This window comes from Strongylocentrotus purpuratus, unplaced genomic scaffold (genome assembly GCF_000002235.5).
Source record: "Strongylocentrotus purpuratus isolate Spur 01 unplaced genomic scaffold, Spur_5.0 spur5_scaffold_4, whole genome shotgun sequence".
In the NCBI taxonomy this organism is placed as follows: domain Eukaryota; kingdom Metazoa; phylum Echinodermata; class Echinoidea; order Camarodonta; family Strongylocentrotidae; genus Strongylocentrotus; species Strongylocentrotus purpuratus.
This window is the reverse complement of record NW_022145610.1, coordinates 5,710,811-5,726,326: the sequence shown is the minus strand read 5'-3', so window position 1 is coordinate 5,726,326 and position 15,516 is coordinate 5,710,811. Positions and strand designations below refer to the sequence as shown.

The 15,516-nt window shown below is 39.9% G+C and overlaps 1 protein-coding gene across 1 annotated transcript in view; it reads left to right on the top strand.

Moving 5' to 3' along the window:
* The window catches only part of LOC574665 (DNA (cytosine-5)-methyltransferase PliMCI), a 34,153-nt gene that overhangs the window by 17,268 nt on the left and 1,369 nt on the right, over nucleotides 1-15,516 (top strand). Inside the window, exons 18-32 of the mRNA XM_030997755.1 lie at nucleotides 202-326; nucleotides 1,123-1,453; nucleotides 2,298-2,362; nucleotides 3,022-3,145; nucleotides 3,522-3,753; nucleotides 4,939-5,057; nucleotides 5,469-5,540; nucleotides 6,305-6,422; nucleotides 10,249-10,400; nucleotides 11,009-11,140; nucleotides 11,605-11,751; nucleotides 12,277-12,594; nucleotides 12,954-13,120; nucleotides 14,052-14,292; nucleotides 15,041-15,157. Coding sequence (XP_030853615.1) covers nucleotides 202-326; nucleotides 1,123-1,453; nucleotides 2,298-2,362; nucleotides 3,022-3,145; nucleotides 3,522-3,753; nucleotides 4,939-5,057; nucleotides 5,469-5,540; nucleotides 6,305-6,422; nucleotides 10,249-10,400; nucleotides 11,009-11,140; nucleotides 11,605-11,751; nucleotides 12,277-12,594; nucleotides 12,954-13,120; nucleotides 14,052-14,292; nucleotides 15,041-15,157 — 2,460 coding nt within the window. The remainder of the gene's footprint in view (nucleotides 1-201; nucleotides 327-1,122; nucleotides 1,454-2,297; nucleotides 2,363-3,021; nucleotides 3,146-3,521; nucleotides 3,754-4,938; nucleotides 5,058-5,468; nucleotides 5,541-6,304; nucleotides 6,423-10,248; nucleotides 10,401-11,008; nucleotides 11,141-11,604; nucleotides 11,752-12,276; nucleotides 12,595-12,953; nucleotides 13,121-14,051; nucleotides 14,293-15,040; nucleotides 15,158-15,516) is intronic.

Here is a 15,516-nt window from a genome sequence, read left to right as displayed (position 1 = left end):
TTTTTTTCATAGCTCAAGAATTAAAGATGGACTGGTTGAATTAGGGCCTTTGTTGAATACTTTTAGATTTAAGCTTCAAAATTCGACATTCTCAAGAAACGTAAATGGGGACAAATCAATTGTTTACATACTTAAAAAGTTACAAAACTTGGGAAGGGTGTTAATAATTTCCTGCTCTTTGTTTGTTGCCGCCATCTTTAGATTGAGAATGGGGATTGTGTTCAGATTCATCCCGATGATCCAACCAAACCTCTCTTCATCGCAAGGGTGATTTACATGTGGCAGGATAGCGATGGAGAAATGATGTTCCATGCACAGTGGTTTGTGTGAGTTAGGCCAAATAGCCTTATTTCTTATTTGTCTGTTTGCGAGATGTTTCAAGAGCACCATACACCTTCAACCTGATCAATAATAGTTGGATGTCCTTAAGATACAAAGTTCTGAATATTTTATTAACTAGGCTATAGTCAAGCTACAGGGTTCCCAGATATTTTGTTGGTTCCAAAAGGATTTTTGTCTCTTGTCCAAATAGCATGTGCACTCGATAATTTTTTATGTTGGCTTTTGAGAGTGTAAAATGCCTCCTGTAATGATTGTGGAATTTCGAAAAATTATATGATATGTTTAGAACCCTTAGCTTCTATGATAAAGCATTCAAGGAATTTCTTCTTCTGTATCATCACGTCACCTTAGTTGAGAGTGATAAAATGAAGATGAATGCCAGAGGATTATGACTGGATTTTGCTATGAATGTACTATTTTTAATGACTTTGTCGTTTGCACAGTATTCTTGTGTTATTATTAATGTAAGTTGTACTCAATTCAGCTGCTAGGCTGCCATGTACAATGTTTTTTTTATATCGCAATAATAAAAAACAAATTTAATGTGGAATTTTGAAAGTATAAATGTTTTAGGTTCCTTGCATGTTGTCATTGATAGGAAGGAAATGTTTGACATAGCTCGTGAAGGACACACAGTTGCAGTTCATACTTTTAAAACTACTAAATGTTTTTACATGTTATGATTACATTGCAATCCTATGTTGATTGGCTGTGTAACACTTACTATCATATCATATCTGCAATACTCACACATGTTGATCTCTCATTTTATTTCTCTAGATATGGCTCAGAAACTGTTTTGGGAGAAGCATCCGACCCTCTTGAACTGTTCCCCATTGATGAATGTCAAGACACCTACCTTGCCTCCGTCAATGACAATTGCTCCGTCATCTACAAAGCCCCCTCACCCGATTGGTCCATGTTAGGCGGCATTGATGACCCTGAGACAGACCATGTCATCAAGGAGGATGATGGGAAGACATTTTTCTACCAGAAGTGGTACGATCCTGACCTTGCTCGGTTTGAGGACTATGAGCTTCTGAGCAGACCTGACGATGTTCCTGCTCATCGCTTCTGCAGCTGCTGCCTCAAGATGGAGAGAATACAAGAGGTGAGAGAAGAGAGCTTTATACCAGATGCAATTAACAGTAAAGCCCAGTTAAGATATATGAGATAAACCACTTCAAAAACCCATCACAGCACAATAGAATCAGTGACGTGTAGTGCACTTTACGTGTCTGCAAATCAAAAGGTATGTACATGGGCCATGGTTGCATACAACTATTTTATTGTAAAGAATTGCTTCTTGCCATTCATTTGCACATGTTATTTGTCTTGGTATGTTTAGTTAGGTTGCTTATAATCTGCACAGGGTTTTAATCAAGAGAGTCAGTCTGATCCTGTCTCTCTGTTTGATGTAGACACATCTGAAAGAGATGTAAAATGGAAATAATGAAAATAACTTGGGTCATGATCTACATTTTTCCTTGCCTGCATGTTACTCTGCTGAAGTAAAAGTTCTGGTCATGCGATTGCATTGTGAAAGAAACGGGTGTGGAATCGATCATATTAGTGTGTACTGCAAGGTTCTGGAGTCATCAAACTGTTAAGAAATTTGGCCCAGTCTTGGTAAAGTAACAAGCCCTGTACACAGAAAGATGTATGTGGGATTACAGAAATATGTGACGTAAAAATCTGGCCTCATTTTTAAGCTGCTGTCATATTTAAAATATAAAGGCATTTGAAGAGCCATGCTTTCAGGGAAGATTTTTTTCTCTGATCTTCTTCCACACTTGCATAATAACAATGATAATGCTCACAAATTATTTTTCACCTTCCCAGAAATCAGCCTTCTCTTTAAATGACAGAGCCTCCATTATTTTGTTAGAAAATATTTGTTTATACAAGTATTCAAATTCATTTGACTCGATCTGTTATGCATTCTTCTTTTGCAGAAAGAAAGCCCAAGACCAGGTACCAAGTTGGAAGATCAAGAGGATTCCTCCAGGATTACATACAGGTAGCTAAAACATGATAGTTGCTATGGTTGATTATGCTGCTGCTGCTGGCAGTGATGGTGGTGGTGATGACAGTGATGGTGGTGGTGGTGGTGATGGCGGTGGTGACGACAGTAATGATGATAATGGTGATGATGATGGCAGTTATGGTGGTGTTGATGACAGTGATGTTGGTAGTGGTGGTGGCGGTGGTGATGATGATGATGATGATGATGATAGTAGTGATGGTGATGATGATGATGAAAATGAAGATGGCAGTGATTGTGGTGGTGATGACAGTGATGATGATGATGATAGTAGTGATGATGATGAAGATGATGGTGGTGATGATGATGATGATGATGATGATGATGATAGTAGTGATGATGATGGTGGTGGTGATGACAGTGATGATGATGATGATGATGATAGTAGTGATGAAGATGATGATGAAGATGATGATGGTGGTGATGATGATGAAGACGATGATGATGATGATGATGATGATGATGATGATGATGATGATGATGATGATGATGATGATGATGATGAAGATGGCAGTGATGATGGTGGTGATGACAGTGATGATGTCCATGAGGGTGAAGAGGATGGTGACATTGAATACATCATACCTTTTACCACAAATTCACATAATTTTCATAACGTTTCCATGTTTGACTAGCTCCTGCCACTTCAAGGGTAATGAGTTCCAGATTGGTGACGGTGTCTACCTCCTCCCAGAAGCATTCTCGTTCAACATCAAACAGAAAGTTGTTACCAAGAAACCAATATCAAAGAAAGATGTGGTATGTTTGATACATTGCATTATAGTGTCATTACAGATATTTAATCTAACAAATAATATAGTTCTTTGTAAATTCTATACTTTCTATTTTGATAACTTTTCATTTAAGAGCAAGGGACCTGTAAAAAAATGTTATATTTATGCAGTAATGTTTTTAATCAATATGAGCCGCCCCCCCCCCCCCCACTAAAAAATAGATAAATTAAAATAAGTAATTAATCCCTATACATTGTCATTATGAATAATTGCCATTCAATTTAATGAAAGGTAATATATCAAACTTATATAAATATTAATCAGAGCTTTTCAAAGCTAAGGAAATCATTTTTGATTTGGTTATATATTTCTGTAATATTTTTTAAAACCTTTCAAAATAGGACGAGGACCTGTACCCTGAGAACTATCGTAAACATTCAGAGTACGTCAAAGGCAGCAACCTGGAGTGTCCCGAACCCTTCCGGATCGGTAAGATCGTTGCCATCTACACAACCAAGTCCAACTCTAAGGTCAAGCTACAGGTCAACAAGCTGTACCGGCCTGAGAATACTCACAAAGGCAGGACAGCTGCTTACCAAGCTGACCTCAATGTCCTATACTGGAGTGAAGAAGGTAAATCATTCTTCATAAATAATATGTTCACATCGGAAACCATCTGCACTCATTGAATTCACACTTTATATGGTTTTTAGATCAAATTAGGGTTAGGGTTATGATTAGATGTAGTGTTTGGTGCCAAGTTGAAGGGAGGTATCCGGATACTGTTGGAAACTGCTTGGTAACTTGAATCTTACACTTTTATTTAGAGTGGAAAAGGTGCTCTACTGCTCTACCAATGATATGATGTGCATGATGTCACCTGACATATTTGTGACCGGACATTTGCACTGGGCTTTATTTCATCCAGGATATAGGGCGAGGGTAAGGTTTCAGTTAGATCTAACTAGGGTTACGGTTATGGTTAGTGAGAGGTAGTCTTTGCTGCTAAGTTCGGTTTTGGAATACTGATCATTTGTCACAAGAGCAAGTGTCAAATAATTGAATGATGAATAGGGGTGCAAAAAGGGCTGCATGCAATAAAAGACCCTAAAGCATATTCGCTCTTGTGTGTGTGTTGAAAGATACAGATATTGCTGCATGCCTACACATGTCTTTGTCTTTCTACTTTTTTTTTTAATAATACATTTCTACACTTAATGATCTCTTTTGATATGTCTGCACATTTTTATACCAACACTTATTCCTTTCTGAAAGTTCCTTCTCTTTTAATGTCAATGAAATATCTTAAAGATGAAGTTGAGTTCTGGTCATGCGATTGCATTGTAAAAGAAACGGTGTGGAATCGACCAGAAAAGGTTGATCATCTAGCATATAAGAATTTGTGTGTATTGCAAGGTTCTGGAATTATCAAAATGATAAGAAATTTGGCCAAGTCTTGGTAAAGTTACAAACACTGTACACAGAAAGATGTATATGGGACTACATGAACACTTGGCGTAAAAAACCGGCCCCCCGAGTTTTACGAACATGACATATTTAGAATAAGAATTAGGCATTTGAAGAGCCATGCTTTTCAGGGAAAATGTCTTACCTGATGTTCTTCCACACTTGCATAATAAGAATGATAAAGTTCGCAAATTATTTTTCACCTCTTCCCAGAACTCAACCTTCTCTTTAATAGATATTTATTTTTTATTTCTACGATGTAAAGGAAATAAGAATCTATTTATCATTGATAATACTTGTTTAATTATGATGTTAATCTGCATGCTTTCCCATTTCTGTCCATATGACCAGAGGCTATAGTTGAGCTGAGTGATGTACAGGGTCAATGTTCAGTGGTCTGTGCAGAGGATCTCAATGTCAGTGTAGACGAGTACAGTGCAGGAGGCCCTCACAAGTTCTATTTTAGAGAGGTGAATATATAGAAACTAGGTTTTGAATATTTGATACAGATTAACAATTTGGAAATGCAGAGTGAAATTTACATAATTATGTGCAAATAATCTCTGTAAACTTTTATCTTCTAGTTTAGAATTAAAACTAACTACAATGTTCATGATGTGAATTAGTTCATTTCCAGTATTTTAGTGAATTTGTTATTATCTAAATGTTTAGAATTAGTCTATTAGAGGTTTTCTTTCAACCCAAAAGTATATGTTTGAGAAATTGTGACTTTGCAGTGCTTGTACATTCTAGTGGTGTACACAATTTAGGAGTTTGCAATGGACTCTCTTTAGTTTGTATTAGTAACTTTTTTTCTGAATTTCAAAGCTTTATTATTAATAATGCTTATTGACATCTATCTCTATTTTGATGTTTATCAGGCCTATGACAGCAAGAGGAAGTGTTTTGAAGACCCTCCTAGTAAATCACGCAGTAACAGGATGAAAGGAAAGGTACGGTCTTGCTCATTTTTTTGCAAAGAAATTGCTCAACCTTGTAACAATATTCTGTTGATGTGATCTACAAGTTGAGACCTTAATAATTATACTGAGAGAGGGGGCTAGACACACTGAATAAACTTGCAATGAGGCAAAAGTTTGGCACAGAATATCACAGTTTTAGATACCGAAATTGCTCAACCTCTTCAGTGCTACTGTGTATCCACACAATTTTCATAAGTGATCCTCAAAAGTTTCATTCTGAATTTGTGTTTCTTGTTTCGCTGTTGCAGGAGGCATACCTGTAAAATTACTCCCATATTGATATTTTCCAGAATGTAAGATTCTATTTCTGTTTCACAGAGACAAGGCAAAACTACTCATCTTTAATCCAGGCCTATACATTCTCAAGTGGGATTTGCTGCCATGGTACCGAAGGGGTGATAATTGATCTTTCAAGATACAGATATGGGATATTAGGAAAAAGTTGTTGGGTATTGGTCTAATTAGGCATTATTTAGGCAACACCTCTTCACATTTATGAATGTTTCATTTGAAACGGAAAAGGTTAAGTAATCATATTTATTCAAATGTTTTCATAAGTTCCTGAGAATCTCATTTTCTACATATTTAGTTCTGTTAATCTACTGTAAAATTGATGTTTTGTCTTCGATTTTTTTTTTTTTTTTCGTCATGTGAAAATATTTTGACATTACTTGAGTGATACTACTTCTTGATCTGTTTCTAAAGAAATACTGTCTGCTATGGTATCTTCACAGGGAAAAGGAAAAGGTAAAGGCAAGGCCAAAGGAAAGACGGAGAAGCAGGAAGAGAAAGAATCAACCGATAATCCTTTCCAGAAACTGAAATGCCTGGATGTATTTGCTGGATGTGGAGGTGAGTCAACATATCAGAGCTAAAAGGACCCTAACACTAAGCATATGAGTTAACACCCATCTAGCTCCAAATAGACAATATAATTACTTCATTCAAGGATGAGTGTCAGTTGTACTGTATTTTAAAGGAAGTAATCTTAAGAAAGAAGAAAGCGAGTCAGAGCTTCTACAGCGCATGATTTTTTGTTGAGGTTCTGATGTTTTGAAAATAATGAAGTTCGTTCGTTCGTGTCTCCTTAGATCAAGATAGTAATGTAAAGTTCCTTAACTTAGAAGTAAATTAAATTAAATTAAGTTCTTCCATCGCTCGATTGCTGCAATGGCCGTTTCATTAACAAGGGACAGGTCTTCATCTGTGCAACCCGTTCCGCCGCACTGCAAGAGGTGGTCCATCGTCTGAGTCTCTCCGCAGTCGCAGAGAGTATCTCCTTCATGGGCATAGCCCCATCTTGCCATATTGACCTTACACCGTCCCATTCTCGTCCGCATTCGATTTAGGCATTGCCACTCCGGCCACTTCAGGTTAAGACCTTTGATGAGTACGGGCTTGACTGATGGTGGAGGATTCTGTTCAGGTGGTGGGACAGAATCGAGGAAGCTGTGTCGGGATATAAGTCGTTTGTGGGGTTGTAAGTATCCGTGTAGCATGTGTCTGTCATCTGTCGCCTGCTTCATCCGTTCCTTTAGGCAGGTGTTAGTGCGCCTTTGGTTAGGAGATCCAATGCCAGCGAGGTGATATATCTCCTCAACTTTTGTTGGTTTCAGACATCCTGTTATCTTTCGATATGTGTTATTGAGTGTGGTGTCAAGCTTCTTCACATGGGCTGATCTGCTCCAAACTGGGCAAGCATATTCTGCGGATGACATGCATAGAGCAACAGCTGCACTTTGTACAGTTTTGGGGTCAGCGCCATAGTGTGAAGATACTAGCTTCCCGATGATGGCATTTCGAGATTCTACTTTGCCTATTGTCTTCTCGATATGTTTCTTGAAGGATAAAGTGCGGTCAAGTTTTACACCTAAATACACTGGATGCTCGCAGTGGTTAAGTTGCACATTGTTCCACTTTAGCTTCAGTTCTCTCTTTGCCTCCCTGTTCTTCAAGTGGAAAACACACACCTGAGTCTTGGATGGGTTTGCCCGTAGGTAGTTTGCTCTGTAGTACTCCGAAAGGCTTGCGAGCGCTGTGTTGAGATGGAGTTCAACAGCTTCGAAGGTACTATGCTGGGCTGTGATGCAGGTGTCATCTGCATAGATGAAGTTTCGAGTGTTCTCTGTTGAAGGGATGTCAGCAGTGTATATGTTGTAGAGTGTTGGCGCCAGGACGCCACCCTGGGGGAGACCGTTTTTCTGTTTCCGCCATCTGCTCTTCTGCCCATCCAGTTCGACAAAGAAGCGTCTGTTCTGCATCATCTTCTGAATGAATCTGGTGAGTTTGAGGTCATTTGTGATGTCATGAAGTTTTGTCTGTAGCCTTCGGTGATTGACAGTGTCATAAGCCGCAGATAAATCCACAAATACTGCACCTGTGATGAGGTTGTTCTGAAAACCGTCTTCGATGTGTTGGGTCAGGTTGAGAAGTTGTCCCGTGGTGGATTTTCCTGGTCGGAAACCTGCCTGCTCACAGTTCAGTTGGCTGTCAACGTGAGGCCCAATTCTGTTGAGAATAAGGCGTTCAAGCAGCTTGTATGTTTGGCACAGGAGCGAGATCGGTCGAAAGTTCTTGGCTTCGTTCGAGTCCTTTCCTGGCTTGAGGATAGCGACGACTTTGGTTCGGAGCCACTGTTTTGGGACACATGTGTTCTCGATGCAGTTGTTAAACATGTCTAGCAGCCATTTCTGTGCTACAGAGCCCATGTGTTTGATCTGCTCCGATCTGATGTCATCGATGCCTGCCGCCTTGTTGACGTGTAGCGTGGAGATACCTTTCTGTAGTTCTTCTTCAGAAATAGGTCTTGTGAAAAGAGACATGTTCTGGTCAACTCCAGGTAGTTTGTGCCTGTGTGAATTAGTCGTCTTGGGGGCCTTTCCATTTTTCAACAGCTGATTTGCTACTTCGTCAGCCGTAACATTATAATGCTGTTGAGCTCTGGTGCTGTCAATTCCGAGCTTGCGTATGGTGGCCCACGCTTTCCTGCTGCTGTGTCTTAAGTCTGTTGTTTCAATCATGTGCTGCCACATCTGCCTATGTCGTTGAGATATCCTTGATATAAGCTCTTCTCCAAGGTTGATGGTATCCTCTGAGAAGGCATCTGTGTCGTAGGCTGTGGTGTAGTTTGCCAGAAGCTGACTTGATTCCTCATCGATGCCTGGAATGTATGTCGTGCGGCAGCCTCTTGGGATATGTGTACGTGACACCTTCTTGACTATATCTATGAAGGATTCATAGTTCTTTGGATCTGCAGGGAGATGTGTTAGGGCATGATCAAGGTGTTCGGTGAAAGCAGGCCAGTCTGCCTTAGCAAAGTTGAACCTGCGCTTGAACGGGGTCTTGTTTGGTGTGATAACTGCAGTCAGTTGAATGCCGATGGGTCGGTGTTGGGATCTTGGAATCGGCTCAGCTACAAACTTACGACTGGTGGGAGCAAGCAGCCTGCTGCAGAAAACTAGATCCGGGTTGTAACGTCTCTTCCAGCGGGCACTGGCGAAAGACTTTGGGAGCTTTGGATCGTGGATTAGTTTTAGGTCGTTGTTTTGGGCCCATGTTTCAACTAGTGCTCCATCATCTCCAGTGGTATCATATCCCCATTGCGTGCTGTGGCTGTTGTAATCGCCAATTACAATATGCCTATTGGTAGTGGTGGAAGGATACGAAAAACTTATGTTTGGTGGCTTGTAGATGGAGGAGATCGTTAGTCCTTTGATTGTCACATTCAGCACTTCGATGTCGTTATTGTGGGTATAGGATGTAGAATCCGGTCTGATCTTCTCGTTCATGAAGATAGCACTTCCATATTGGCGATGTGGCCGCTCGATGGCAAGCTTCATACCCTTGATCTTGGGCCGTGGATTGTCGCTGCCGCGGTGAGTCTCTTGAAGACATAGCACATCGCAGTTCATTCGTTTGCACATATGTGCAAGGACTTCCTCCTTGGCATCTGATATACCTTCGGCGTTCCATGATAGCACCGTCAGGGCCGGTCGTGAGAGGGGTCCCTCAGCGGAATTGCTCTGGGATGCTGCTCTATTGGGCATTTTCATTATGTTATGTTGGTCTTGATCTTAATCGTAATCTTAATATTACTCTAAGTCTAAGTCTAAATTATTATTATTCTCAATCTTAATCTTAATCTTGATCTTCGAAGTAGTTGCTACAACCGGCCGTGTCAGACACGTTGCCCCGGGGTGCGAGATAGGACTCTTGTTGCGTGCCCCCACTTAACACAATTATACAATAACGAATAACATTTCACTTAATTACAAGAATGAAGCAATTAAAATTACTCTCATGCTACGGGGAAGAAAGAAAGAAAAAAAAATGTATATCAAAAATTATGTATAATATATGTACTATATATTATGAACCTATATGGTAATGCAGCAGAATTAATGAAGTGATCATGATGGTAATGGAGATATGGCCAAAATGATGATGATGATGATCGATGTGTAGGAGGAGGAGGAGGAGTGTGGTAAACAAGTTGTATGATGTTGATGACGATGATAGAATTAGTAAATGACTGCCAGAGTGATGATAGTGAGAGAGAGAGTGTGTGGGGATAGAACAAAAGTAAAAAGCTAGCACCCTCCACCCTCCCCAAATGATAACTGGGATAAAAATAATGTTGATTCTGAAATGTGATGACATCATTGTTTACTTGCATCAGGTCTATCTGAGGGATTCCATCAAGCTGGTATCTGTGAATCTAGCTGGGCCATAGAGAAGGAGGAGCCTGCTGCACAAGCCTTCAGACTCAACAATCCAGGCTCTACAGTCTTCAGTGATGACTGTAATGAGTTACTCAGGCTGGTTATGCAGGTAATACTCATCATGTACTAGTAGAAAAATTTATATTGAATATCATTGTTCAGTAACCAACATTAGGTTGAGACTGTTAATACAACATTTGCCCAAATTTATCAAGTTTTTGCTGTTCATGAATTGGGTGGTTCCTGTATTAATTCCAGGACAGAGAGGTAATTTGGGATTTAGTTTCATCTCACCATGAATTTTGAAAACATTGTCTCAAATATATTTCCAAGAGACATATCCTAAATGGGGATTCCTGTGACCACTATTCTTCTTTTAGAACCCATATTTTGGATTTGAGGAAGAAGGGTAAGGTAAACATAACTGATGCAAAATTGTACATGTGGCAGGATTTTGTGCCTCAAGTGCTGAAAGTTTGAAGCTGTTCTTTGATCACATTTTTTTGTAACAAATACAAAATCCAGAATGATAGTCTGAAACATTGTTTTTGCACGAATATATACAATAGAAAGAAAACAAATTGTGTTTGTTGCATGCTTTCTTTTATTAGAATCACGCAGTTAAACTTGAATATGCACAGACAAGGGCTGTGCGCAAACAGGCACTCTCGCCATAATGTTGTGCATAAACCTGGCTTTTCAATGAAACTTTTTCAGGGAGACAAGACAAGTCGTACTGGGCAGAAGTTACCTCAGAAGGGTGATGTAGAACTCCTATGTGGTGGACCACCATGCCAGGGTTTCAGTGGAATGAACAGATTCAACTCCAGAGAATATTCTAAATTCAAGGTAAGCTATTGGTCAATGCTGAACAAATGAAGTTTGAATATGGTATATAAAATCTGGCTGTTTTTTCATTTATTGCAAAACGTTGTGGAGTAAAATAAACTTTGTCAGATTTCAATGTTTGTGAATTGTGAATTAGATCTATTGATCTCCATGTTTTGTAGAAGTTTGTTGATTGGGTGATGTCAAGTCATTGCCATGGAAACAGTATTTATTACTCTTAGTTATTTTTCCCCCTGTATTTCATCTTTATGATTTTATTATTGTCAATCCCCAGTTATAATTGTTTCATTATTATTTTCTCAAATGGTTTTTGTGGTAAAAACCTCTTTCATTCATTCTGAAAACTTTAGTTTTATAATAAAGTGTTCCATTCCATGATCTACACACGTTTTTCTTTAATTCCCATACTTACATCTTTCTTAAAGGAATATGAATCGTGAATCTATATTTCTTTTATTCCACAGAACTCCCTTATATCTTCGTACCTGAGCTACTGCGACTACTACCGCCCTCGTTTCTTCCTTCTGGAGAACGTTCGTAACTTTGTGTCATACAAGAAAAACATGGTTCTGAAGCTGGCTCTGCGCTGTCTGATACGCATGGGCTATCAGGTTTGTTTTTTTATACTTCTACCCCCCCCCCCTTTTTTTTTTCTCAAATTGATTGCGCCTCCCTGTAATACCCTAGTCACACAATAACTGATGTTACATTTTGTTGGTCTACTGTTGGGCTGGTGTTGATTTGTTTGTTTTTCTGGTGTACAAACGTGATTTATCTGAATGACTCGTGGCTGAATTTTCTCTTTTTTTTAATCGTCAAATTTCTAAATAACCTCCATACAGAATAAATTTACATGTTTTCACTAGAGAAGATCTTGTCCTCCCAGTTTGTACTTCATTCTTATCTTATTTTTTGTTTTTGCTTTGTCTGTTTTTTCCCTTCTATTCATATCTTTCCCGTCTCTCTCTCTCTCTCTCTCTCTCTCTCTCTCTCGTCTTTCTCTCTCTCTCTCTCTCTCTCTCTCTCTCTCTCTCTCTCTCTCTCTCTCGTCTTTCTCTCTCTCTCTCTCTCTCTCTCGTCTTTCTCTCTCTCTCTCTCTCTCTCTCTCTCTCTCTCTCTCTCTCGTCTTTCTCCAGTGTACATTTGGCATTCTCCAAGCCGGTCAATACGGTGTACCGCAGACCAGACGAAGAGCCATCATCCTGGCTGCAGCACCGGGCGAGAAGCTTCCCTTCTACCCAGAACCCCTCCATGTCTTCTCCCCTCGAGCCTGCTCCCTCAGTGTGATGATCGGTGATAAGAAGATCCAATCTAACAACCAGTGGTGCCTATCAGCTCCCTATCGCACCATCTCTGTGAGGGATAGCATGTCTGATCTGCCCACAATCAGCAACGGGGCTCAGAAGTTGGAGATCTCCTATGATGGTGAACCACAATCAGACTTCCAAAAGAAGGTGAATTGCATCTTGATTTAGAGGAAACTTTTATATAGATATAAAGATAGGCATAATTATAAGTAGTCTAGATTCTATATTTGTCAGTGTTACATTTATTCCAATCTATAAATTTCAGTAGGACAACTACAAAGATTACAAAAAGGAAAGATGAGAATACACAACAATCAAATGGATAAAACATTACAGTCTATTACAATCATCCACAAGTCATCTCACTGCAAATAAACAAAGTTTATGGCATGAAATCTGGGTGAATCTGAACCACTCCAAGATTAGCAAATATTTCATGCATATAAAAGTCTGGTTTTTCCTGTATATCAGTCACTATTGGTAGAATATATTGTTATTTCCCCTAGATCCGAGGCAACCAATACCAGCCAATCTTACGTGATCACATGTGTAAGGACATGAGCGCTCTCGTAGCTGCTCGTATGAAGCACATCCCATTGGCGCCGGGGTCAGATTGGCGTGACCTACCCAACATTCCTGTCCCCCTCAAAGATGGAACCACGTGTAGGAAACTGTAAGTCTTGCTTTTGATATAATACTATGGAGCTCTCATAACAATTTAAAAATATATATTAAGAAAATCCAGCATAATTATCATCTGATTGGTACTGAAACTTGAAATCTTGTTCTTTCTTCTCAATTTGTGGAAAAATGACCTGTTTTGGTAAGCTTTCACTTGCTGTGTTGCAAGTTTCTTCAGACCTATGTCATAGCTGGCGCTGTTCTGATGCAGTGACGTTGTGGTAGAACGGGATCGATCGTACATTGAAGAAAGAGCGTCTCTATTCATGTAATGGTCACATTCGTAGACGCAATGATTAATAAGAAGTTTTCATGAAGTGGGTGGGTTGTCCGTTTCCATATGGAGAGGTTCACAACTCGCTGAAATCAGAAATATCATTGATGGGTGTACAAGTCTGCACACAGCAAACCCGTAGGCCAATAAAGAAATACTCCCTCGTCTCACAGAGAGTCATTTGGTGGTGCCAATGTCAGACAAGGCCTTAAACAACCGAATGGTGTCATAATCCCCCTGAGATCCCATTTCTAATAATAATAATAATAATAATAATAATATTTAGTTTTTATATAGCACTTTACAAATATACTATTACTCCGGTCATTGATTCAGTGCTTGCGCGCACACACTGTGCACAATCTCCACTCCCTGGGGAGCATTCCAGCCAGCCATTACTCAAAAACTGTTTGACCAACAATGATGGCCGCATCCTACCGGGTACCCATTTAACACCTGGGTGGAGAGTAGCAAGTGCAGGTTCATATCTTGCCAAAGGATATTAGTGCCGTGTCGGGATTTAAACCCTCGACCTTCGCATTTCCATCAATCGCCTTAAACCACAAATAAGCTTCACAGCAAGTTCTCAAAATTAATTTTAATTTTAAACGCTGTCATATTTAACATAAGCTTCACCATCCTATTACAGGCGCTACACTCACAGGGACACGAAGAGCGGCAAGTTGTCCTCTGGTGCTCTGAAAGGGGTATGCTCCTGTGCAGAGGGGGAGGCGTGTGACCCCTCAGATCGTCAGTTCAGCACCCTCATCCCCTGGTGTCTACCTCACACAGGTAACAGGCACAACCACTGGGCGGGGCTGTATGGACGGTTGGAGTGGGACGGATTCTTCAGCACCACGGTCACCAACCCTGAGCCTATGGGCAAACAGGTGGGTCAAAAGAAGAGGAGGAGAAGAGGAGAGTGATAGCACTTTAAGAAGGAGAAGAGGAGAGTGATAGCACTTTAAGAAGGAGAAGAGGAGAGTGATAGCACTTTAAGAAGGAGAGGAGGAGAGTGATAGCACTTTAAGAAGGAGAGGAGGAGAGTGATAGCACTTTAAGAAGGAGAAGAGGAGAGTGATAGCACTTTAAGAAGGAGAAGAGGAGAGTGATAGCACTTTAAGACATGGAAAGGATGCTGTCCGTGATACTAAGTGTGCAATTGGGTTTTTACAGACGTGTATCAATCAAATACATGTGTGATTGTTGTCATCTTGGAATCTACCGTTGACCCAGAGTTGTGAACTGAAGTTGATCTTAGTCAGTTGTAGGTAAAGACAGAGAGCAGACTGCTAGACTACTCCACTAATTCACATCTGAGTGCACTTTGATGGTGCTTTTAATCACCTCCTCCTCATTGCTAATTACCAATCTCATAGAGAATGTTTTCTTGGTATTGATATATCCCTTCATTGAGTTCTAATTTAAATTTGAAATACATTTAGTTACTTATTTAAATATAATCCCATCGATGTATGATGAATAAAAGGATTTAATAGTGAATCTTTTCCCCCAAAGCTGTCATTTACTTATTACTCTCAGCACATAAGTAACTAGATATTTACTCTTGTCTTCTACTTTGTTGTAGAATAATTGAAAATATGAGAGAATAAAAAGATTCTTTTCTTATCTTGAAAGGGGCGTGTCCTCCACCCTGAGCAGCACCGGGTTGTCAGCGTGAGGGAGTGTGCACGCTCACAGGGATTCCCAGATACCTATCGCTTCTTTGGTTCCATCCTGGACAAGCACAGACAGGTTAGTAACTATGGCAACCAGGTGGGAAATGGGTGATGAGGACAACAGTAAAGGAGTTGTAATGGGCGAAAAGGGTTGATTTTTTATGCCTCTGTTACGAAGTAGCCGGAGGCATTATGTTTTTCGGGTTGTCCGTCTGTACGTCCCGTTCTCGTGATCGCGTTATCTCAAGAACTGATTGATAGATTCTTACCACACTTAGGTCATGTATGTATCTTGCAGAGCCAATGAACTGATTAGATTTCTGGGTCGCAAGGTCAAAGTTCAAAGGTCAGAGGGCTCAATATGTATGCAAAAATAGCTTGTGATCGCGTTATCTAAAGAACTGGTGGACGGATTACTATCAAACTCAGGACATG